The sequence below is a fragment of the Coloeus monedula genome (genome assembly GCF_965178545.1).
Source record: "Coloeus monedula genome assembly, chromosome: 31".
NCBI classification, from domain to species: Eukaryota; Metazoa; Chordata; class Aves; order Passeriformes; family Corvidae; genus Coloeus; species Coloeus monedula.
In genome coordinates this window covers 416,609-438,628 of record NC_138811.1, presented here as the reverse complement: position 1 = coordinate 438,628, position 22,020 = coordinate 416,609, and the positions used below count along the sequence as shown (strand labels likewise).

The 22,020-nt window shown below is 55.7% G+C and overlaps 2 protein-coding genes across 2 annotated transcripts in view; both read right to left on the bottom strand.

Annotated features, from left to right (window-relative positions):
- The window catches only part of RAVER1 (ribonucleoprotein, PTB binding 1), a gene marked incomplete at its 5' end in the record, with an annotated part of 13,502 nt that extends 12,866 nt beyond the window's left edge, over window positions 1-636 (bottom strand). Inside the window, one exon of the mRNA XM_082299320.1 lies at window positions 598-636. Within this exon, the coding sequence (XP_082155446.1) occupies window positions 598-636 (39 nt within the window). The remainder of the gene's footprint in view (window positions 1-597) is intronic.
- Window positions 637-2,247: 1,611 nt separating this feature from the next.
- On the bottom strand, window positions 2,248-21,982 carry TYK2 (tyrosine kinase 2). Its single transcript, XM_082299461.1, has 24 exons — window positions 21,938-21,982; window positions 20,734-20,919; window positions 19,493-19,616; window positions 18,922-19,066; window positions 17,757-17,920; window positions 16,429-16,798; window positions 15,746-15,919; window positions 14,966-15,123; window positions 14,031-14,154; window positions 13,746-13,938; window positions 13,399-13,505; window positions 12,434-12,622; window positions 11,595-11,682; window positions 11,396-11,523; window positions 10,580-10,715; window positions 9,942-10,093; window positions 9,712-9,862; window positions 6,786-6,883; window positions 6,353-6,545; window positions 5,906-6,024; window positions 4,964-5,136; window positions 3,864-3,981; window positions 3,418-3,528; window positions 2,248-2,481 (listed from the first exon to the last, which is right to left on the bottom strand). The coding sequence occupies exons 2-24, from the start codon at window positions 20,909-20,911 to the stop codon at window positions 2,347-2,349; spliced, it is 3,528 nt and encodes a 1,175-aa protein (XP_082155587.1). The 5' UTR covers window positions 20,912-20,919; window positions 21,938-21,982; the 3' UTR covers window positions 2,248-2,346.
- Window positions 21,983-22,020: the final 38 nt, after the last annotated feature.

The window sequence follows — 22,020 nt, the reverse complement described above, 5'->3', positions numbered from 1 at the left end:
CTAAAAACCCCCATAGAGACCCCAAACCGCCCCTATAGACACCCCTAAAAACCCCTACAGAGACCCCAAACCACCCCTATAGAGACCCCTAAAAACCCCCATAGAGACCCCAAACCGCCCCTATAGAGACCCCTAAAAACCCCTACAGAGACCCCAAACCGCCCCTATAGACGCCCCTAAAAACCCCCATAGAGACCCCAAAAGAGCCCGAATAGAGACCCTAAAACATCCCCTATAGAGACCCCTAAAAACCCCTACAGAGACCCCAAAACACCCCCTATAGACACCCCTAAAAACCCCCATAGAGACCCCAAAATAGCCTGAATAGAGACCCCTAAAAACCCCTATAGAGACCCCAAAATAGACCAAATAGAGGCTCCAAACATCTCCTACATAGACCCCTAAAAAACCCCTATAGAGACCCCAAAAGAGCCCGAATAGAGACCCCAAAATATCCCCTATAGAGACCCCTAAAAACCCCTACAGAGACCCCAAAAACACCCCTATAGACACCCCTAAAAACCCTATAAAGACCCCCAAAATATCTCCTATAGAGACCCCAAAATAGCCTGAATAGAGACCCCTAAAAACCCCTACAGAGACCCCAAAATAGCCCGAAAAGAGACCCCAGAACATCCCCTACAGAGACCCCAAACACCCCCTATAGAGACCCCAAAATATCCCCTATAGGGACCCCCAAAATAGCCCAAGTAGAGACCCCTAAAAACCCCCATAGAGACCCCAAAGATCCCCCCCAGAGACCCCAAGCAGACCCCAAAGACCCCCCAGAGACCCCAAAGATCCCCCAGAGACCCCGAAGATCCCCCAAAGACCCCCCAGAGACCCCAAAGATCCCCCAGAGACCCCCAGAGACCCCAAAGACCCCCCAGAGACCCCAAAGATCCCCCAGAGACCCCAAAGATCCCCCAGAGACCCCCCAGCCCCGCAGCGCCCCCGCCCCAAAAGGGATCTGGGCCATTTTTCCCATCCTTTATTTGGGATCCCCCTTCGGATCCCCCAAAACCCCGAATTCCAGAGGGATTCCCCCCCCCCCCCCCGATCCCATCCCCCGCCCCCAATTCCGGGGGATTTTCCCCCAAATCCTGAGGGGGGGGGAGGGCACAGCAGGCAATAAATAACTGGGAATTTTTTGGGGAATTCCCCCAAAATCCCAATAAAGTGCCACGGGTTTGGGGTTTGTTGTTTTTTGGGGTTTTTTTTTTGCAGAATTCCCGGTTTTTGGGGTTTTTTTTGTTGTTTGGGGTTTTTTTTGGGGGAAAAGGCCCCAAATCCTGGTGGGAAGGAAGGAGATCCAGCCCCTCCCCCCCCCCGGGAGAGGATGGGATTGGGAATAAGGCAAGAATTCCAGAAATCCACCCCTTTTCCCCCAAAACCTCCGGCCCCAGTCTCGTTCACAGTGTTCAAGGGGGGGGGGGGGAATCGGGAATTTTGGGGCGAATTTGGGGTTTTTGGGGGGGTTGGGTCCAGAATTGGGCGTCCCCCGCTCCTTCCATGGCATTTTTGGGGTTTTTTTCCCAACATTCCATGGATTTTCTGGGGTTTTCCACCCCAGTCCATGGAAATTTTGGGGTTTTTCCCCCCCTTTTCCGTGGGATTTTTTTTGGGTTTTTCCACCCCATTCCATGGATTTCTTTTTTTTTTTTTTTGGGTTTTCCACCCCTTCCATAAAATTTTTTGGGGGGGTTTCCCACATTCCATGGAATTTTGGGGTTTTTTCCCCACTTCCATGAATTTTTTGGGGTTTTTTCTCCCCTTTCATGGACTTTTTGGGGATTTTTTTCCCCCTTTCCATAAATTTTTTGGGGTTTTTTCTTCCCACTTCCATAAATTTTTTGGGTTTTTTTTTTCACCCCTTCCATGGAATATTTTTGGGGATTTCCACAGAATTTTTGGGGTTTTTTCCCCACTTCCATAAATTTTTGGGGTTTTTTTTTCCCCCCTTCCATGGATTTCTTTTTGGGGGTTTCCATGGAATTTTTGGGGGTTTTTCCCCGTCCCCTTCCATAAATTTTTGGGGTTTTTTTTCCCCCTTCCATGGATTTCTTTTTGAGGGTTTCCATGGATTTTTTGGGGCTTTTTTCCCCACTTCCATAAATTTTTTGGGGGTTTTTTTTCCCCCTTCCATGGATTTTTTTTCGGGGGTTTCCACAGAATTTTTGGGGTTTTTTTTCCCCCCCCATTCCACAGAATTTTTGGAGTTTCTTTTCCCCCCATTCCACAGAATTTTTGGGGTTTTTTTCCCCCACTTCCATGAATTTTTGGGGGGTTTTTCCCCCCCCCCCCATTCCACGGGATTTTCGGGAATTCCCCCCCTCTCCCCTCCCCTCAGCAGAGGTTGAAGACGGAGGGCGCCTGGGCCCGATACTTCTCCTGGAAATTCCTCAGGATCGGGATGAGGTTGGGGAAGGCCGGGCGGAAGGAGGCCTCGGCCTCCCAGCAGTTCTTCATCAGCCGGTAAACCTGGGAGGGGAGCAGCCATGGGAAACCGGGAAAAGCTGGGGAAAGCTGGGAAAAGCCGGGAAAAGCCGGGAAAAGCCTGGGGAAAGCCTGGGAAAAGCCTGGGAAAAGCTGGGAAAATCCCGGGAAAACCCCAGGAAAAGTCCGGGGAAAGCCTGGGGAAACCTGGGAAAAGCCCGGGAAACCATGGGAAAAGCTGGGAAAAGCCGGGAAAAGCCTGGGAAAAGCCCAGGAAAACCTGGGGAAACCCGGGAAAACGCTGGGAAAAGCTGGGAAACCGTGGGAAAAGCTGGGAAAACGCCGGGAAAAGCAGCCCCAGCTTCCCCTCTGCCCTCCAGGAATGTGCGGCCCTTCCCTTCCCTTCCCTTCCCTTCCCTTCCCTTCCCTTCCCTTCCCTTCCCTTCCCTTCCCTTCCCTTCCCTTCCCTTCCCTTCCCTTCCCTTCCCTTCCCTTCCCTTCCCTTCCCTTCCCTTCCCTTCCCTTCCCTTCCCTTCCCTTCCCTTCCCATTTTCCTGCTCCCCTTTTCCCTCACTTCTCCCCCTTTCCCGTTTTCCTCCTTCTTTCTTAATTTTTCCTCCTTTTTTTCCCCATTTTCCTCCTTTTCTTCCCCATTTTCCCTCCTTCTCCCACTTTTTCCCCTCCTCCTTTTTTCCCTTCCTCTCCCCCACTTCTCCTCCTTCTCTTCCCAATTTCCCTCTTTTTCTCCCCATTCCCTTTCCTTTCCCTTCCCCCTCTTTTCCCCTTCCCCACTTTTCCTCCTCCCCTTCCCTCCCCCTTTTCCCTCTTCCCCCTCCGTTTTCCCCCTCCTCCCATCCCAATTTCCCCCGTTTTCCCCCTTTTCCTCTTTCCCAATCCTCCTTTTCCCCCTTTTCCCCCTTTCCCAATCCCCCTTTTCCCTCTTTTCCTCTTTCCCAATCCCCCTTTTCCCTCTTTTCCCACCTCGCAGGGACAATCCCGGGGCATCGGGAGCCTCCTGCCCCTCTCCAGGAGCTCGATCAGCCTCAGCACCGTCATCTGCCCCTGCGTGGCCCCGATCAACTCCAGGAATTTCTGGGGGGAAAAGGGAAAATTTGGGATCTCTCCGGAGATTTTTGGGAATCCCCTAAAACCCAGGAATCCCCTAAATCCCGTGGATTCCCTTAAAACCCAGGAATCCTCTAAACCCCAGGAATCCCCTAAAACCCGGGAATCCCCCCAAAACCCAAGAATCTCCAAACCCCAGGACTCCCCCAAACCCCAGGAATCCCCTAAACCCCAGGACTCCCCCAAACCCCAGGACTCCCCTAAACCCCAGGAATCCCCTAAAACCCAGGAATCCCCCAAAACCCAAGAATCCCCTAAACCCCAGGACTCCCCTAAACCCCAGGAGCCCCAGCAGCACTCACGGCCGGGGGGCTGCTCGCGGCGTCGCAGCGCGTCAGCAGCTCGTAGAGCGTCACCCCGAAGGACCACACGTCCGAGGCGTAGTAGAACTTGCACTCCTTGAGGCACTCCGGGGCGTACCTGGGAGCGGCCGCGAGTTGGGAGCCGCCGCTTCCCCGGCCCCGTTCCCCCCTCCCTGTCCCTGCCCCGCTCCCCCCTCCCTGTCCCGGCCCCGTTCCCCCCTCCCTGTGCCCGGCCCCGTTCCCCCCTCCCTGTGCCCGGCCCCGTTCCCCCCTCCCTGTGCCCGGCCCCGTTCCCTGTGCCCACCCCGTTCCCCCCTCCCTGTCCCTGCCCCGTTTCCCCCTCCCTGACCCTGCTCCGTTCCCCCCTCCCTGTGCCCTGCCCCGTTTCCCCCTCCCTGTGCCCTGCCCCGTTCCCCCCTCCCTGTGCCCTGCCCCGTTCCCCCCTCCCTGTCCCTGCCCCGTTTCCCCCTCCCTGTCCCGGCCCCGTTCCCCCCTCCCTGTCCCGGCCCCGTTCCCCCTCCCTGTGCCGTTCCCCCCTCCCTGTCCCGGCCCCGTTCCCCCCTCCCTGTGCCCGTTCCCCCCTCCCTGTCCCGGCCCCGTTCCCCCTCCCTGTGCCGTTCCCCCCTCCCTGTCCCGGCCCCGTTCCCCCCTCCCTGTGCCCGTTCCCCCCTCCCTGTCCCGGCCCCGTTCCCCCCTCCCTGTGCCCGTTCCCCCCTCCCTGTCCCTGCCCCGTTCCCCCTCCCTGTGCCCGGCCCCGTTCCCCCCTCCCTGTGCCCGGCCCCGTTCCCCCCTCCCTGTCCCTGCCCCGTTCCCCCCTCCCTGTCCCGGCCCCGTTCCCCCCTCCCTGTGCCCGTTTCCCCCTCCCTGTCCCTGCCCCGTTCCCCCCTCCCTGTGCCCGGCCCCGTTCCCCCCTCCCTGTCCCGGCCCCGTTCCCCCCTCCCTGTCCCTGCCCCGTTCCCCCTCCCTGTCCCTGCCCCGTTCCCCCCTCCCTGTGCCCGTTCCCCCCTCCCTGTCCCGGCCCCGTTTCCCCCTCCCTGTCCCTGCCCCGTTCCCCCCTCCCTGTGCCCACCCCGTGCCCGGTGGATCCCGGCTGCCCTCACCAGAACACGGGGCTGTCGCCGTCCTCCCGGACCCGGTAATACTCGCGGCCCTCGGGCACGGCCTTGGCCAGGCCGAAGTCGCCGATCTTCACCACGTGCTCGTTCTCCAGCAGCACGTTCCGGGCTGCCAGGTCCCGGTGGATGTAGTGCAGGGAATGCAGGTAGGCCATGCCCTGGCGGAGGAAAGGGGATGGCAGCGGGGTTTGGGAGGTTTGGAGAGGGGTTTTGGGGTGGTTTTCAGTTGTTTTGGGAGGGATTTTGGAGGGGTTTGGCTCGGTTTTTTTTCTGGCGATCGGCCGCTTTTGTGGGTGGCGATCCCAGTTTTTGAGGGGTTCATCCCTGGTTTTGGGGGAATTCAATCCCATTTCGGGGAGTTCAGCCTCATTTGTAGGTGTCAGTCCTGTTTTTTGGGGGGGTTCAGCCCCCCTTTTTTTTTTTTTTTGGGGAATCAGCCATATTTTTGGGAATTAAGCCCCATTTTGAGGTGTCAGTCCCATTTTCTGGGGGGTTCATCCCTATTTTTTTTTGGGAATCACACCCATTTTGGGGCATTCAGCCCCATTTTGAGGTGTCAACCCCATTTTTGGGAATTCAGCCCCATTTTCAAAGGGTCCAACACCAATTTTTTGGGGATTCAGAGATATTTTGGGGCCGTAACCCCCATTTCTAGGTGTTCAACCCCATTTTTGGGAATTCAGCCCCATTTCCAAAGGGTCCAACGCCATTTCTTTGGGAATTCAGCTGCAGTTTGGGGCCGTAACCCCCATTTTTAGGTGTTCAACCCCATTTTTGGGAATTCAGCCCCATTTCCAAAGGGTCCAACGCCATTTCTTTGGGAATTCAGCCACATTTTGGGACCGTAACCCCCATTTTTGAGGTGCTCAAACCTGGTTTTTTGGGAATAATCCCTTTTTTTGGGATCCAGCCCCATTTTGGGCTCACCTCGCAGATCTGCTGGGCAAAGAGCAGGAGGTGGGACAGGCTCAGGGGGTGCTTGGGCAGGAATTCCCGGAGGCTTCCGAGCGGGACGTATTCCATGATCAGCTGCACCACCTTGTCCCCTGGAAAAAACACTTGGGAATGTGAGGACCACCCTGAGAACCCCCAAATCCCTGCCAGGACGGAGATTTCCCACCAAAAAATGTGGGAATTGGGGTTTTTTAGCCTCTAACAACCAGATCTGGAGCTGGAAAATGCCACATGGATTGAGACCCATGTCCCCCTCTGACCCCCTTGATGTCCCTCATCCTCATGGGAATTTGGGGACAACCCCAAATCCATTCCAGGACAGCGATTCCCAACCAAAAAATGTGGGAATTGGGGTTTTTAGCCTCTCTGTGGCCAAACACCGGATCTGGAGCTGGAAAATCCTGTGGGATTTTCCCTCACCCTGCTCGCTGCAGCACCCCTTGTACTTGACGATGTTCTCGTGGTACAGGGTCTTGAGGATCTGGATTTCCCTCTTCCAGGAGCTCAGGAGCTGGGGGCTGCTCCCGGATTTCAGGGATTTCACCGCCACCATCTCCCCGGTGCCGTCGTTGGTGGGGTCATAGCAGCACAGGCTCACCTTCCCAAAGTGGCCCTGCAAGGGAGTTTTTTGGGAATTTTTTTGGCCATGGAAAGGAGGTTTTGGGGTTTCCCTGTGCTGGGAGAATCCAGAGAGGGCAATAAAGCTGGGGGATGGAGGAGGGCAAAATCAGCAGGGAAAAGGGGTTGAAGAGTGGAAATAGGGATTAAAATGTGGAATTTTGGATCCAGACAGGGAAAGGAGCTCTCCCAGCTTCCCCAGGCCCAGAATTCTGGAATTCAGGACGCCACTGACCTCCCCCAGCTCCCGGATTTTCTTCAGGTACCGCTTCTGGAAGACCGTGGGATCCGACACGGGGAAGTCGGGATTTACCGAGGTGATGTCCACGAGGTCTGGGAAGGACCTTGAGTTTTCCTTTTTTCCCTCTCTTTTTGCCTTTTCTATTACCTTTTTCCCCCTTTTTTGCCCTCTTTCCCCTCGACCTTTTTTCTTTCTTCCTTTTCCCTCTCCCTTTTTAACTTTTTCCTCTCTTTCCCCCCTCTTTTTTTAACCTTTTCCTCTCTTTTCTTCCCTTTTCCTACCTTTTTCCCCCCTTTCCCCCTCGTTTCCCCCCTCATCCCTCTTTCCCCCCCGCCTTTTCCCCCTTCTATCCCCTACCCCACCCCACCACCACATCCCCAACCCCTCCAGGATCCTCATCTCCCTTTTCCCCACAAAATCCCGCGATTTCCCCGCTTTTCCCCCACAAAACCCAGGATTTTCCCCCTTTCCCTCACAAAATGCCAGGATTTTCCCCTTCCCGGCCCTCACGGTGCGGCTGGAGCCGGGTGAGATCCCTCACGCTCCTTTTTCCCCACAAAACCCCGGGATTTTCCTCCTTTCCCGCCCCTCACGGCGCGGCTGGAGCCGGGTGAGAACTCTCACGCCCCTTTCCCGCACAGAACCCCAGGATTTTCCCCCTTTTCCCCACAACATCCCGCGATTTTCCCCTTCCCGCCCGTCACGGCGCGGCTGGAGTCTGGTGAGATCCCCTCACACCCCTTTTCCCCCACAAAACCCCGGGATTTTCCCTCACGGTGCGGCTGGAGCCGGGTGAGATCCCTCACGCCTCTTTTCCCCTACAAAACCCCGGGATTTTCCCCCTTTCCCTCACAAAATGCCGCGATTTTCCCCTTCCCGCCCCTCACTGTGTGGCTGGAGCCGGGTGAGATCCCTCACGCCCCTTTTCCCCCACAAAACCGCAGGATTTCCCCCCTTTTCCCTCACAAAATGCCGCGATTTCCCCCCTTTTCCCTCACAAAATGCCGCGATTTTCCCCTTCCCGCCCCTCACGGCGCGGCTGGAGCCGGGTGAGATCCCTCACGCCCCTTTTCCCCCACAAAACCGCAGGATTTCCCCCCTTTCCCCCACAAAACCCCGGGATTTTCCCCCTTTTCCCTCACAAAATGCCGCGATTTTCCCCTTCCCGCCCCTCACGGCGCGGCTGGAGCCGGGTGAGATCCCTCACGCCCCTTTTCCCCACAAAACACCGGGATTTTCCCTCGCGGTGCGGCTGGAGCCGGGTGAGATCCCTCACGCTCCTTCTTCCCCACAAAACCCCGGGATTTTCCCCCACAAAATGCCGCGATTTTCCCCTTCCCGCCCCTCACGGAGCGGCTGGAGCCAGGTGAGATCCCTCACGCCCCTTTTCCCCCACAAAATTCTGGGATTTTCCCTCACGGTGCGGCTGGAGCCGGGTGAGATCCCTCATGTCCCTTTTTCCCCACAAAACCCCGGGATTTTCCCCCTTTCCCTCACAAAATGCCGCGATTTTCCCCTTCCCGCCCCTCACGGCGCGGCTGGAGCCGAGTGAGATCCCTCACGCTCCTTCTTCCCCACAAAACCCCGGGATTTTCCCCCATAAAATGCCGCGATTTTCCCCTTCCCGCCCCTCACGGAGCGGCTGGAGCCGGGTGAGATCCCCTCACGCCCCTTTCCCCCACAAAACCCCGGGATTTTCCCCCTTTCCCTCACAAAATGCCGCGATTTTCCCCTTCCCGCCCCTCACGGAGCGGCTGGAGCCGGGTGAGATCCCTCACGCCCCTTTTCCCCCACAAAACCCCGGGATTTTCCCTCACGGCGCGGCTGGAGCCGGGTGAGATCCCTCACGCCCCTTTTCCCCACAAAACCCCGGGATTTTCCCCCTTTCCCATACAAAATGCTGCGATTTTCCCCTTCCCGCCCCTCACGGTGCGGCTGGAGCCGGGTGAGATCCCTCACGCCCCTTTTCCCCCACAAAATTCCGGGATTTTCCCTCACGGTGCGGCTGGAGCCGGGTGAGATCCCCCACGTCCCTTTTTCCCCACAAAACCCCGGGATTTTCCCCCTTTCCCTCACAAAATGCCGCGATTTTCCCCTTCCCGCCCCTCACGGCGCGGCTGGAGCCGGGTGAGATCCCCTCACGCCCCTTTCCCCCACTAAACACCGGGATTTTCCGTCACGGTGCGGCTGGAGCCGGGTGAGATCCCCTCACGCTCCTTCTTCCCCACAAAACCCCGGGATTTTCCTCCTTTCCCGCCCCTCACGGAGCGGCTGGAGCCGGGTGAGATCCCTCACGCCCCTTTTCCCCACAAAACCCCGGGATTTTCCCCCTTTCCCATACAAAATGCTGCGATTTTCCCCTTCCCGCCCCTCACGGTGCGGCTGGAGCCGGGTGAGATCCCTCACGCCCCTTTTCCCCCACAAAATTCTGGGATTTTCCCTCACGGTGCGGCTGGAGCCGGGTGAGATCCCCCACGTCCCTTTTTCCCCACAAAACCCCGGGATTTTCCCCCTTTCCCTCACAAAATGCCGCGATTTTCCCCTTCCCGCCCCTCACGGCGCGGCTGGAGCCGGGTGAGATCCCCTCACGCCCCTTTCCCCCACTAAACACCGGGATTTTCCGTCACGGTGCGGCTGGAGCCGGGTGAGATCCCCTCACGCTCCTTCTTCCCCACAAAACCCCGGGATTTTCCTCCTTTCCCGCCCCTCACGGAGCGGCTGGAGCCGGGTGAGATCCCTCACGCCCCTTTTCCCCCACAAAATCCCGGGATTTTCCCTCACGGTGCGGCTGGAGCCGGGTGAGATCCCTCACGCCCCTTTCCCCCACAAAACCCCGGGATTTTCCCTCACGGAGCGGCTGGAGCCGGGTGAGCTCCCCTCACGCCCCTTTCCCTCACAAAACCCCGGGATTTTCCCTCACTGTGCGGCTGGAGCCGGGTGAGATCCCTCAGGACGGTCCGGAAGGACGGACGCTCCACAGGGGTGTAATTGAGGCACTGGGAGATCAGCGAGGCCAATTCCCGGCAGGAAGGCTCCGGCAGCCGGTGCCTCTTCTCATAAAAACGCTCCTTCTGCGGGAAAACCGAGGCAAAAAAACTCACTCTCCAACCTTCAAATCCAGGCAGGAATGAGGAAAACAGCGGGAATCACCTCGGAGGGTGTCCGCTCCTTCAGCGGGACGTCGGCGTCGAAGCAGATTTCCAGGAGTGTTGTCCCAAAACTCCACTTGTCCGCGGCTGTGGTGAGGTTCCCGATATCCCGGACGCATTCCGGGGCGATCCAGGGAATTCTGTCCACGCGTTCTGAGGGGAGGATCCCACGGGAGAAGTGTTGGGATGGGGTGGGAATGAAATATTTTTATGTATTTATATCGCGTATAGAAGTATGGGATATTCAAGGTGTAAAATGTGGGATATTCAATACAAAAATGTGGGCTATTCGAGCTGGAAAATGTGGGATATTCAATGGAAAAATGTGGGATATTCGAGGTGGAAAATGTGGGATATTCAATAGAAAAATGTGGGCTATTCGAGCTGGAAAATGTGGGATATTAAATAGAAAAATGTGGGATATTAAGGCTGTAAAATGTGGGCTATTCGAGGTGGAAAATGTGGGGTATTAAATACAAAACTAAGGAATAGTAAAGGTGTAAAATATAGGATATTAAACATAAAAATATGGGATATTAAAGGTATAAACATGGGATATTTAATATAAAACGATGGGATCCTGGATTTTCCCCCCGGAAATCCATCCCTGCCCCATTCCAGGCCGGGATGATCCCGTACCTTCCCGGGAGAGCACCGTGAAGCTGACCCCGGGATCGCTGAGCTTCACGAAGGGCACGGATCCGTCCTCCAGCCCTTTCCTGGCCAGCAGGATGTTCTTGGCACACACATTCCCGTGCACCAGGTTCTTATCCTCCTGGGAAAAGCAGAGGGAAAAGGGAAAATTGGGAATTTTTTTCCCCAATTCAAATTTTTCCCCCTCCCAAAAAAAAAAAAGAAATCTATTATTGTTTATTTATCGTGAATATTTTCCGGTTTCCTGATAATAAAATTCCCAATAATAAATTTCCCCGTTAAAATTTTTTCCCATAATAATTTTCCTATAATAAATTTCCCAGTAATAAATTTCCCCATTAAAAAATTGCCATAATTTTCCCATAATAAATGTTCCAATAATAATTTTTCCAATGAAAAATTCCAACAGTTTCCCAATAATAAGCGAATATTGGGAAAAAAAGTATTGGGAAAGATCCCAGCAATGCCACAGGGCAAGGCGAAGCCTCTGGGATATAAAAGCTGGAATTTCACCTCCCTGTCTTGGGATTTTGCTCCGAAATCAACCCAAAACAGGGAATAAAATGATAAAAAGGGCTTTTCCAGCCCCGTTCCCAACTCCCTGCTCAGAATCCCATCCCCATCCCTCGCTTTTCCCAGCCCCAAAATGAATCCGTGGAGGACTGGAATTCCCAGAACGGGGAAGAAAGAGCGAGAATGGGCTGCAGGAAAGGCGGAATAATCCCCAAAATGGGGTTATTTCCTTGGAAAATGGAGGGGAAGCACTGCAGGACATCCACGAGAATTCCCAGCTGGAATTACCAGGTAGCTCAAGGCGCTTCCCAGCTGCTTGGCCACGGTGATTTTCCACCCCACGGAGATCCGGCCCTTCTCCTTGCGGAGCAGCACATCCAGGGGCCCGTGCTCCACAAACTCCTCCACCATGATGTCTGCGGGGAAAATCCGGGATGATCCCCCGGGATTCGGGCGGGAAAAGGGGCCGGGAATGTTCCGCACTTACTCTCGGAGCCGCGGACGCAGACGCCGTGCACGAAGGCCAGGTGCACGTGGGACACCTGGGACATGAGGCTGGCGCTCTCGAAGAACGCCTGCGGGGACAGCGGGAATGGCACGGGCATCCCGGCATTCCAGAGGGGCCGCAGAGCTCCCGGGAGCCCCATCCCAGGCTTTGGGAGCCCCATCCCAGGCTTTGGGAGCCAAATCCCAGCCCCTTTGGAGCCCCATCCCAGGCTTTTGGAGCCAAATCCCAGCCCCTTTGGAGCCCAGTTCCAGGCTTTGGGAGCCAAATCCCAGCCCTTTTGGAGCCCCATCCCAGCCCCTCTGGAGCCAAATTCCAGCCCCTTTGGAGCCCAATTCCAGCCCTTTTGGAGCCCCATCCCAGCCCCTTTTGGAGCCCCATCCCAGGCTTTGGGAGCCCCATCCCAGCCCCTTTTGGAGCCCCATCCCAGGCTTTTGGAGCCCCATCCCAGCCCCTTTGGAGCCAAATTCCAGCCCCTTTGGAACTCCATCCCAGCCCCTTTGGGAGCCCCATCCCAGCCCCTTTTGGAGCCCCATCCCAGCCCCTTTTAGAGCCCCATCCCAGCCTTTCTGGAGCCACATCCCACCCTTTCCAGATCTGTTTTCCAGCCCTTCTGTGGCCACATTCCAGCCCTTGGAGCCCCATTCCAGCCCTTTTGGAGCCACATTCCAGCCCCTGGAGCTAAATTCCAGCCCTTGGAGGCAAATTCCAGCCCTGGGATCCCCATTCCAGCCCTTCTGGGGCCACATTCCAGCCCTTTTGGATCCCTATCCCACCCCCCCCAAATCCATGTTTTCCCCCAAATCCCGGGCAGGGCTCACCAGGGCGATGTCCCTGTGGCTGGGATCCAGCACTTTGAGCACCACGTGCAGCTCCCGGCTGTTGTTGTTGTTCTGCTCCGTGGAAAAATACTCGGCCTCGTCATCGTTCCCGGAATTCCCGAAATTCCCGCAGACGCTCAGGACCCCGTCGTAGATGTTGGTGTGGGTGCCCTGGCCTAGGTGGGCCCGCTGGGAAAAGGGGGAAAAACGGGAGCTGTTGGACCTTGGGAATGTGGGAATTCTCATCTGGAACTTCCCTCTGCGTCCCACTGTGGGAAAAAGCCGCTTCCGTGGGGGTTTTTCCCTCCTTTTTCCTTGGAAAGGGAAGGGAGGAAACAGCAAATCCATCCCGCTGGCTGGGCAAGGGGTGTGGGAGCATCCTGGGATCTGGAGGGAATCCCAGGAAAGCAGAGCTGATCCCTCCATTCCCAAGAATCCCAGGAAAGTAGAGAGGATTCTTCCACCTCCCCCAGTGAATCCCGGGAATCAGAGCGGTGAAATTCCCAGGAATCAGAGAGGATTCCTGCACCTCCCCCAGTGAATCCCAAGAATCAGAGCGGTGAAATTCCCAGGAATCAGCGAGGATTCCTGCACCTCCCCCAGTGAATCCCGGGAATCAGAGTGGTGAAATTCCCGGGAATTAGCAAGGATTCCTCCACCTCCCCCAGTGAATCCCGGGAATCAAATTCCCGGGAATCAGCGAGGATTCCTCCACCTCCCCCAGTGAATCCCGGGAATCAGAGTGGTGAAATTCCCGGGAATCAGCAAGGATTCCTCCACCTCCCCCAGTGAATCCTGGGAATCAGAGCAGTGAAATTCCCGGGAATCAGCAAGGATTCCTCCACCTCTCCCAGTGAATCCTGGGAATCAGAGCAGTGAAATTCCCGGGAATCAGAGAGGATTCCTCCACCTCCCCCAGTGAATCCCAGGAAACCAGAGCAGCGGAAATCCCGGGAAAGCAGCACCTGCGTGATCTCGTTCTTGCGGATCTGGTGGAAGCTGAGCTGGGTGAGGTTCAGGATCTGCTTCCCGTTATCCTTCGCCTTCCTGGTGATCAGCAGGTCCGAGATCTCTGGGAAAAGAGGGAATGGGAACCCCGTGAGCTCCCTGAGAATGCCAGGAGAGCAGAGCTGGTCCCTTCATTCCCAGGGTGAATCCCAGGGAAGCAGGGCTCCCTCCATCCATCCCTGGGAATCCCAGGAAAGCAGAGTGGATTCCCTCCACCTCCCCCAGTGAATCCCGGGAGTCAGAGCAGCGAAAATCCCAGGAATTCCGGCCGTTCCCGATCCCGAGGGATGATCCCTGTCCTCACCTCCCGGCTTGGGCGGGCAGCACCTCTTCACTGTGAAGTTTTCCTCGCCGGATTTGAGGGTGCAGCCCTTGAGCACATCCAGGAGTTCCCGCAGGGTCGGGAATTCCCGATCCCAGCCTTCCAGCACGAAGGAATCCCCCTTCTTCTGGATGCGGAATTGCCGGTACTTGAAGGCTCCCGGCGCTCCAGGAGCCTGGAAAAGCGGGATTGAGGCAGGAGTTGAAGGCACAAAGCTCTCGGAGCTGGCAGTTCCCGGGAATTCCGAGCTGGGAATCGCGTCCCTACCTGCTGCTGGCTCCTCTTGAGCACGGAGAGAATCATCCGGTTGAAATCCAGGACGCTCCAGCGGAGGATGTAGAGCCCTTCCTCCGGCTCTTCCCGGCGGAGCTTGGCGAAAACGAACTCCTCCCTGGAAAAGGGAGGGAGGGCATGGACTGGGATGAGCCCCGAGGGCAGAGGATGGATTGGGATGAGCCCCAAGGGCAGGGAATGGATTAGGATAAGCTCCTGAGGAAAAGAAATTAATTGGGATGAGCCCCGAGGACAGAGAATGATTTGGGATGAATCTAAAGGACACCTGGATGAGCCCTTAGGACAGGGAATGATTTGGGATGAGCCCTGAGGACACCTGGATGTGCCCTGAGGACAGGGAATGATTTGGGATGAGCTCTGAGGACAGGGAATGATTTGGGATGAATCTGAAGGACATGGAATGGCTCTGGGAGAGCTCCAGGGACACCTGGATGAGCCCTGAGGACAGGGAATGATTTGGGATGAGCCCTGAGGACACCTGGATGTGCCCTGAGGACACCTGGATGTGCCCTGAGAACAGGGAATGATTTGGGATGAGCTCTGAGGACAGGGAATGATTTGGGATGAATCTGAAAGACACCTGGATGAGCCCTTAGGACAGGGAATGATTTGGGATGAGCCCTGAGGACACCTGGATGAGCTCTGAGAACAGGGAATGATTTGGGATGAATCTGAAGGACATGGAATGGCTCTGGGAGAGCTCCAGGGACACCTGGATGAGCCCTGAGGACAGGGAATGATTTGGGATGAGCCCTGAGGACAGAATGGCTCAGGATGAACCCAAAGGAAATGAAACAGCCAGGGACCACCCCAAGGACGCGGAACAGCTCCGGGATGATCCCCAGGGATCCGGGATGATCCCCCGGGATCCGGGATGATCCCTGGGATCACAGGGAAGCCGCACTCACTGCATGGGCCCGTGGATGCCGTGGTGCAGGCTCAGCAGCAGCCGCGGCGGGGCCACGTCGTGGCACAGGTAATGGCTGGAGTCGGCCGTCAGCCGGAAATATCCGTCCACCAGCGACACCAGGGACAGCGCGCTCCCGGGGCACGGCAGCTGCACCTCCTGGGGAGGAGAGCGGGAAACGCTCGGGAAGTCCTCGGAAAACTCCTGGGAAACCCTCAGGAGACCCTCAAAAAACTCTCAGAAAAGCCCTGGAAAACTCTTGGGAAAAAAACGCTCTTAAAGGCCTCGGGAAACCCTCAGAAAACCCTCATAAAACCCATGGAAAACCCTCAGGAAACCCGTGGAAAACCCTCAGGAAACCCGTGGAAAACCCTCAGGAAACCCTCAGGAAACCCGTGGAAAACCCTCAGGAAACCCTCAGGAAACCTGTGGAAAACCCTCAGGAAACCCTCACAAAACCCGTGGAAAACCCTCAGGAAACCCTCAGGAAAACCCTCAGGAAACCCTTGGAAAACCCTCAGGAAAACCCTCAGGAAACCCTTGGAAAACCCTCAGGAAACCCTTGGAAAACCTTTGGGAAAACTCTTGGGAAATCTTTGGAAAACTCTCAGCAAACCCTTGGAATAAAACACCCATAAAACCCTTGGAAAACCCTTGGATAACTCTTGGAAAAACCTCAAAAACCCCCATAAAAACCCTCGCTCTTCCCAGCGCTGCCTCTTCCCCATCCGGGAAGAAAAATTCCATGATCCCAACATCCGAGGGATGCATCCCCACCCACCAGGCACTCGTTGTCCTGCCGGTGGATGCAGATCCTGGAATCCTTGACCACCACGTGGGTGATTTCCCGGAAATCGCAGAAATGGCACCACTGGGGCTCGGCCGGCGGCGCCTCCGGCTCCTTATTCCCGCTTTTCCTCCCAAAATATCCACGCTGGGAGAAGTTTTCCACGCTCTGTGGGGAGAATTCCAGGTTTTTCCTGCTGCTGGGAAGGGTTTGGGGTGGGGAGGTGGGTACTGGGGAAACTGGGATGAGCTGGAGGCTGAGGGGAAGCATGGGAGCACAAAGTTGGGACGGGGTGGATTGGGGCTTTGGGATCAGGTGGGATTTGGGGTGATCCCACATGGATTTGGGGGGTTTTGGGGTGGGATTGGGGGTTTTGGGGTGTCTGTGGATGGAGCTTTGGGATCAGGTGGGATTTGGGGTGATCCCACATGGATTTGGGGGGTTTTGGGGTGGGATTGGGGGTTCTGGGGTGTCTGGGGATGCACAAGCCGAGGAGAAGGAGATGGTGTGGGAATGGATTTGGATGGGAATGCTGGGAAAGGCTCCAGGCAAACTGGGAGGAACTGGAAAAAGAACTCGAGGAACGCTCAGAGCGCCCCAGCACCGCAAACCGAGGGGAAAATAACAGGATTTGGGTCGGGAATGGCTCATCCCAAAACCACCTCATCCCAACCCACCTCTCCGGCCACCGGCCGCCACTGGATCCCTCCGGTGCCGGTGACCAGGACGTGGTGAGTGACCGGAAAATCCCTCGGGATCGGCGGCCGCTCCCGGCTCCCGTTGGCGCAGGGCGGCCCCTTCTCCCCTTCGGACGCCGTTTCCAGGGAAAACGCCGGGAAAAGCTCGCTCCCAAATCCGGGAGCCAGGTGTTCCAGGGTGGCCAGGTACTTGTACATCACATCCCGCTCCGACAGCTTCCCGGCGGCCACCGTGTGCCGCTGGAAGTGCCGCAGGAAGCGGCGGAAGACGTTCTTCATCCGGAAGCGCGTCAGGAAGTTGTTCTGCTGGATCTGGCGGCGGAAGGAGCGCGGGATGCAGTCCTTGAAGCTGCCAAGAAATGGCGGGAAAAACCTCAAAAAAGCCTCGGAAAACTCTCAGAAAACCCTCGGAGAACTCTGAGGAAACCCTTGGAATAAACCACCCAGAAAACCCTTGGAAAACCGTCTAAAAACTCCCGGAAAACCCTTGGAAAACTCTGAGGAAACCCTTGGAATAAACCACCCAGAAAACCTTTGAAAAACCCTCCAAAAGTTCTTGGAAAGCCCCTGGAAAACCCTTGGAAAACTCTGAGGAAACCCTTGGAATAAACCACCCAGAAATCCCTTGGAAAACCCTCCAAAAATTCTTGGAAAACCGAGAAAAGCCTTGGAATAAACCACCCAGAAAACCCTTGGAAAACCTTCTAAAAATTCCCAGAAAACCCTTGGAAAACGCTGAGGAAACCCTTGGAATAAACCATCCAGAAATCCCTTGGAAAACCCTCCAGAAGTTCTTGAAAAATCCTTGGAAAACCCTTGGAAAACTCTGAGGAAACCCTTGGAATAAACCATCCAGAAAAGCCTTGGAAAAACCTCCAAAAATTCTCAGAAAGCCCTTGGAAAACTCTGAGAAAAGCCTTGGAATAAAACACCCAGAAAAGCCTTGGAAAACCTTCTAAAAATTCTCAGGAAACCCTTGGAAAACTCTGAGGAAACCCTTGGAATAAACCACCCAGAAAACCCTTGGAAAACCGTCTAAAAATTCCCAGAAAACCCCTGGAAAACTGAGAAAAACCTTGGAATAAACCACCCAGAAAACCCTTGGAAAACTCTGAGGAAGCCCTTGGAATAAACCACCCAGAAAACCCTTGGAAAACCCCTGGAAAACCCTTGGAAAACCTCGGCTGGGAAGAGGTCGGGACGCGCCGGTGGCGAGGGAGGAAACGCGGCTTCCCCAGAGCGAGGGAAACGAGGAAGGAAAAGGGGAAAAGCGGGGAGAAACGCCTCTGGAAAAGCGGGAATTTCACCTGTACTTCCTGGCCACCTCCTCCAGGGAAATGCCCTTCTTGATGGCGATGTGGGAGAGGTGCAGCACGGCCATTCCCAAACTTTCGTTCTTGAACCTCTGGATCTCCGGCTCGCTCTGGAAATCCTTCAGGGACGCGACGTCGTTGATGAACTCGAATTTCCCCTGGCCGGAAATCGGGGGGGGGGGAAAATCAGCCCCGAGCTCATTTCCTTTCCCTGGGGGTTTTGGGGTTTGGTTTTTTTGAATTTCAAAGGAATCAAATTCCCCTTAAAAGGTTAAAAAATGATCCCGTGGGATTACAGGATCCCACCCCAATCGCAGCGGGATCAAAGCTTTCCAAAGGGAAAACTCAGGGGGGTGTTAATCCCTAAATAAACCCCTGGGGGTGGAAAAAGGGATCCTGAGCCAAATCCGGATGGATTGAGGGAAATCAATCCCATTTTTTCCCAAATCCGGATGGATTGAGGGGAATCAATCCCGGTTTTTCCCAAATCCACCTGGATTGAGGGGAATCAATCCCGTTTTTTTCCCAAATCCGGCTGGATTGAAGGAAATCAATCCCGGTTTTTCCCCAAATCCATCTGGATTGAAGGAAATCAATCCCCGTTTTTCCCAAATCCAGTTGGATTGAAGGAAATTAATCCCATTTTTTCCCAAATCCGGCTGGATTGAGGGAAAATCATCCCAGTTTTTCCCAAATCCACCTGGATTGAAGGAAATCAATCCCAGTTTTTCCCAAATCCAGCTGGATTGAAGGAAATCAATCCCAGTTTTTCCCAAATCCAGCCGGATTGAAGGAAATCAATCCCGTTTGTTCCCAAATCCAGCCGTATTGAGGGAAATCAATCCCCTTTTTTTCCCAAATCCAGCTGCATTGAGGGAAATCAATCCCGTTTGTTCCCAAATCCACCTGGATTGAGGGGAATCAATCCCAGTTTTTCCCAAATCCAGCTGCATTAAGGGAAATCAATCCCGGTTTTTCCCAAATCCATCTGGATTAAGGAAAATCATCCCAGTTTTTCCCAAATCCAGCCGTATTGAGGGGAATCATCCCGGTTTTTCCCAAATCCAACTGGATTGAAGGAAATCAATCCCGTTTTTTCCCCAAATCTGGCCGGATTGAAGGAAATCAATCCCGTTTTTTCCCAATCCCGCCCCGTCACCTGCTCAAACAGGTACTCGAAGGAGGATCTGTCCAGTAAAGCTCCTCCGGGCGGTTTCTCCTCGGGAGAATCCCCCGGGCGCGGCACATTCCGGAAAACCGCCGGCTCCTTGTCGTTCATCCCGTGCCAGTTCCGGAAATAATACCTGGAATGGGAAGAGGAGAGGAGGAGAGGGGCTGGGAGTCACATTCCGGGCTGGAATCGGTGCATTTGGGGTTTTTTTTAAGGAATAAAACGTCTTGGAAGCACAGAGGGATCAGCCACATTCCTAAAACAAACGGGATGTGAGCACAGAGAACGAGTCCGCACCGGGAATGAAGGGCAGCAGCCTCCTCCAGCCTGGAACGGGATCATTTCAACCTTTTCCCATCCCTTTTTAGGATCCCTGGCGCTCCCAAAACCCTTTGGAAGAGCCCTTGTTGGGAAGTCCCCGCGCTGGGAGGAGGAGACTGAGGAAGAGCGGGAATAAGGACAGGGATTTTTGCTGGGAGAGCTTTCCCAAGGGTTTTGCCCCGATTCCACCCACAGGGATGGGGTTGGGAATGGGAATGGGAACGGGAGGGGGCCTCACCTCATCCTGAAGATCAGGTTGACGCTGGTGTCCTTCCCGATGTGGAACTGGTGGTTGGGCGGGAGCCAGATCCGGCTCTGGGGGTCGTAGAGGGCGAAGAGGCTGTAGCAGAGCGGGGTAATTCCTGCCGGGAATGCCACAGATCCCGTCTTCCATGGGGGGGAAAAAAACCCCCACGTTTTCCCAAAAAAAAACCCTCGGGAGGGGGAAAAAAAAAAATAAAGCCCAGAGAGTCCCGAAAAGCGGGAAAGGGCAGCTGGGATGAGGGGGTATTCCCAGAAAAACCGGAATTCCAGAGGGGGTTTTGTTCCCAAGGGACCGGAACTCGGCTGGTTTAATTCCCAAGGAGCAAAATTCCGGCTGCTTTAATTCCCAACGAGCCCAAGCCCAGCCAGTTTCATTCCCAGTAAACCCGAACTCGGCAGGTTTTTATTCCCAAAAAATAAACCAAACCACAGCATCCAGTGGGTTTTATTCCCAAGAAAGCCCTGGGGATCAGAAAACTGGGAATTTCTCAGCCTTGGGAAGGAATCCAGTCAGGATCTGGTGTTCCCTGGGAATTCCTGGTGTCTTCCCTGGGAATTCCTGGTGTTTTCCCTGGAAAATCTGACTTTCCCTGGGAATTCCTGGTGTTCCTTGGGAATTCCTGGTGTTTTCCTCAGAAAATCTGGCATTCCTCAGGAATTCCTCAGCCTCGGGGCAGGACGCAGTGGGATCCCCCCCTGCCCCATTCCCTGTCCCTCAGAAAACCAGGAATCCCTCAGAAAACCGGGAATCCCTCGGCAAACTGGGAATCCATCAGCAAACCGGGAATCCCTCGGCAAACCAGGAATCCCTCGGCAAACTGGGAATCCCTCAGAAAGCTGGGAATCCCTCAGAAAGCTGGGAATCCCTCAGAGAACCGGGAATCCCTCGGCAAACCAGGAATCCATCAGAAAACCAGGAATCCCTCAGAAAACCGGGAATCCCTCGGCAAACCGGGAATCCTTCAGCAAACCGGGAATCCTTCAGCAAACCGGGATTCCCTCAGCAAACCGGGAATCCATCAGAAAACTGGGAATCCCTCGGCAAACCAGGAATCCATCGGCAAACTGGGAGTCCCTCAGCAAACCGGGAATCCCTCGGCAAACCAGGAATCCATCAGAAAACCGGGAATCCCTCAGAAAGCTGGGAATCCCTCGGCAAACCGGGAATCCCTCAGAAAACCGGGAATCCCTCGGCAAACCGGGACCGCCGCTCACCGATCCTGCGGGAGAGGTCGATGCAGATTTCCTCGGCGCTGAGGGATCCTTGGGAATAAACCCGGCAGCGTTCCCGCTCCTCGTCCCCGCTCCAGTGCAGGAACACCTTGACCCCGGAGCCGGCCGGGAATCCGCAGCCTTCGGCCTCGGCCTTCACCCCACGCTGGCACAGCGGCATGGCGGCGCCTTCCCGAGGGGGAAAAGCAGGGATGAGGCTCCGGAATGGAATTCCCGAGGCTCCCAGAGCCTGGGATGCACCGCAGGGGGAAAAGGGGTTGGGATCTCCTGGATCCGCTTCCCGCCTCTTCCATCCACAGAAATCCCAGTGAAACCAAGCCCAGTGACAGTGGAGGGATGGGGATGAGGGAGATGGGACGGAGCAAATTCCGGGGGGTTTTTTTTGGGGGGAAAAGGGTGGATTTTGGAGGCATTCCCAGCTCGTTCCCAGATGGATTTTGGAGGCGTTTAGCGGTGGATTTGGGGATTTTCAGGAGGGATTTCGGACCCGTCTCAGGGTGGAATTTGGACCCTTCTTGAGGTGGATTTGGATTCGTGTCAGGACGGATTTGGATGCGTTCTGGATTTTGACCCATTTTGGGGTGGATTTTGACCCGCTTGGGGGTGGATTTTTAACCCACTTGGGGGTGAATTTCTGACCCATTCCAGGGTGGATTCTGAGCCATTTTGGGATGGATTTTGACCCACTTGGGGGTGAATTTCTGACCCATTCCAGGGTGGATTCTGAGCCATTTTGGGATGGATTTTGACGCGCTTGGGGGTGAATTTCTGACCCATTCCAGGGTGGATTTTGACCCATTTTGGGATGGATTTCTGACCCACTTCAAGACGAAACTTTCACCCGTTTCAGAGTAGATTTTGACCCACTTCAAGCTGAAATTTAGACCCATCTCGGGGTGGATTTTGACCCATTTCACACTCTCAGAAGAGGTTTTTCCCCCCACACCCCCACTCGGTACCGAGGCCCGTCCCCTCCCTCCGCTTGGTACCGGCCCCGTCCCCTCACAGGGTTGGTTCCGGGCCCCCCCCCGGTTGGTCCCGCCCTCCCCCCGGTTGGAACCGACCCCTGTCCCCCCTCCCCGGTTGGCATCAGCCCCCCGTTGTCCCCCGGTTGTCCCCGGGCCCTGTCCCCCTCCCTGTGTTGGTACCGACCGCCCCCCCCCCCCCCGGTTGCCCCCGTTGGTACCGGCCCCGGCCCGGCCGCCGCTCCGGCTCCCTCCGCCCCGCAGAGCCGCCGCCTCCCATTGGCCCGGAGAGACGCGCGCTGCC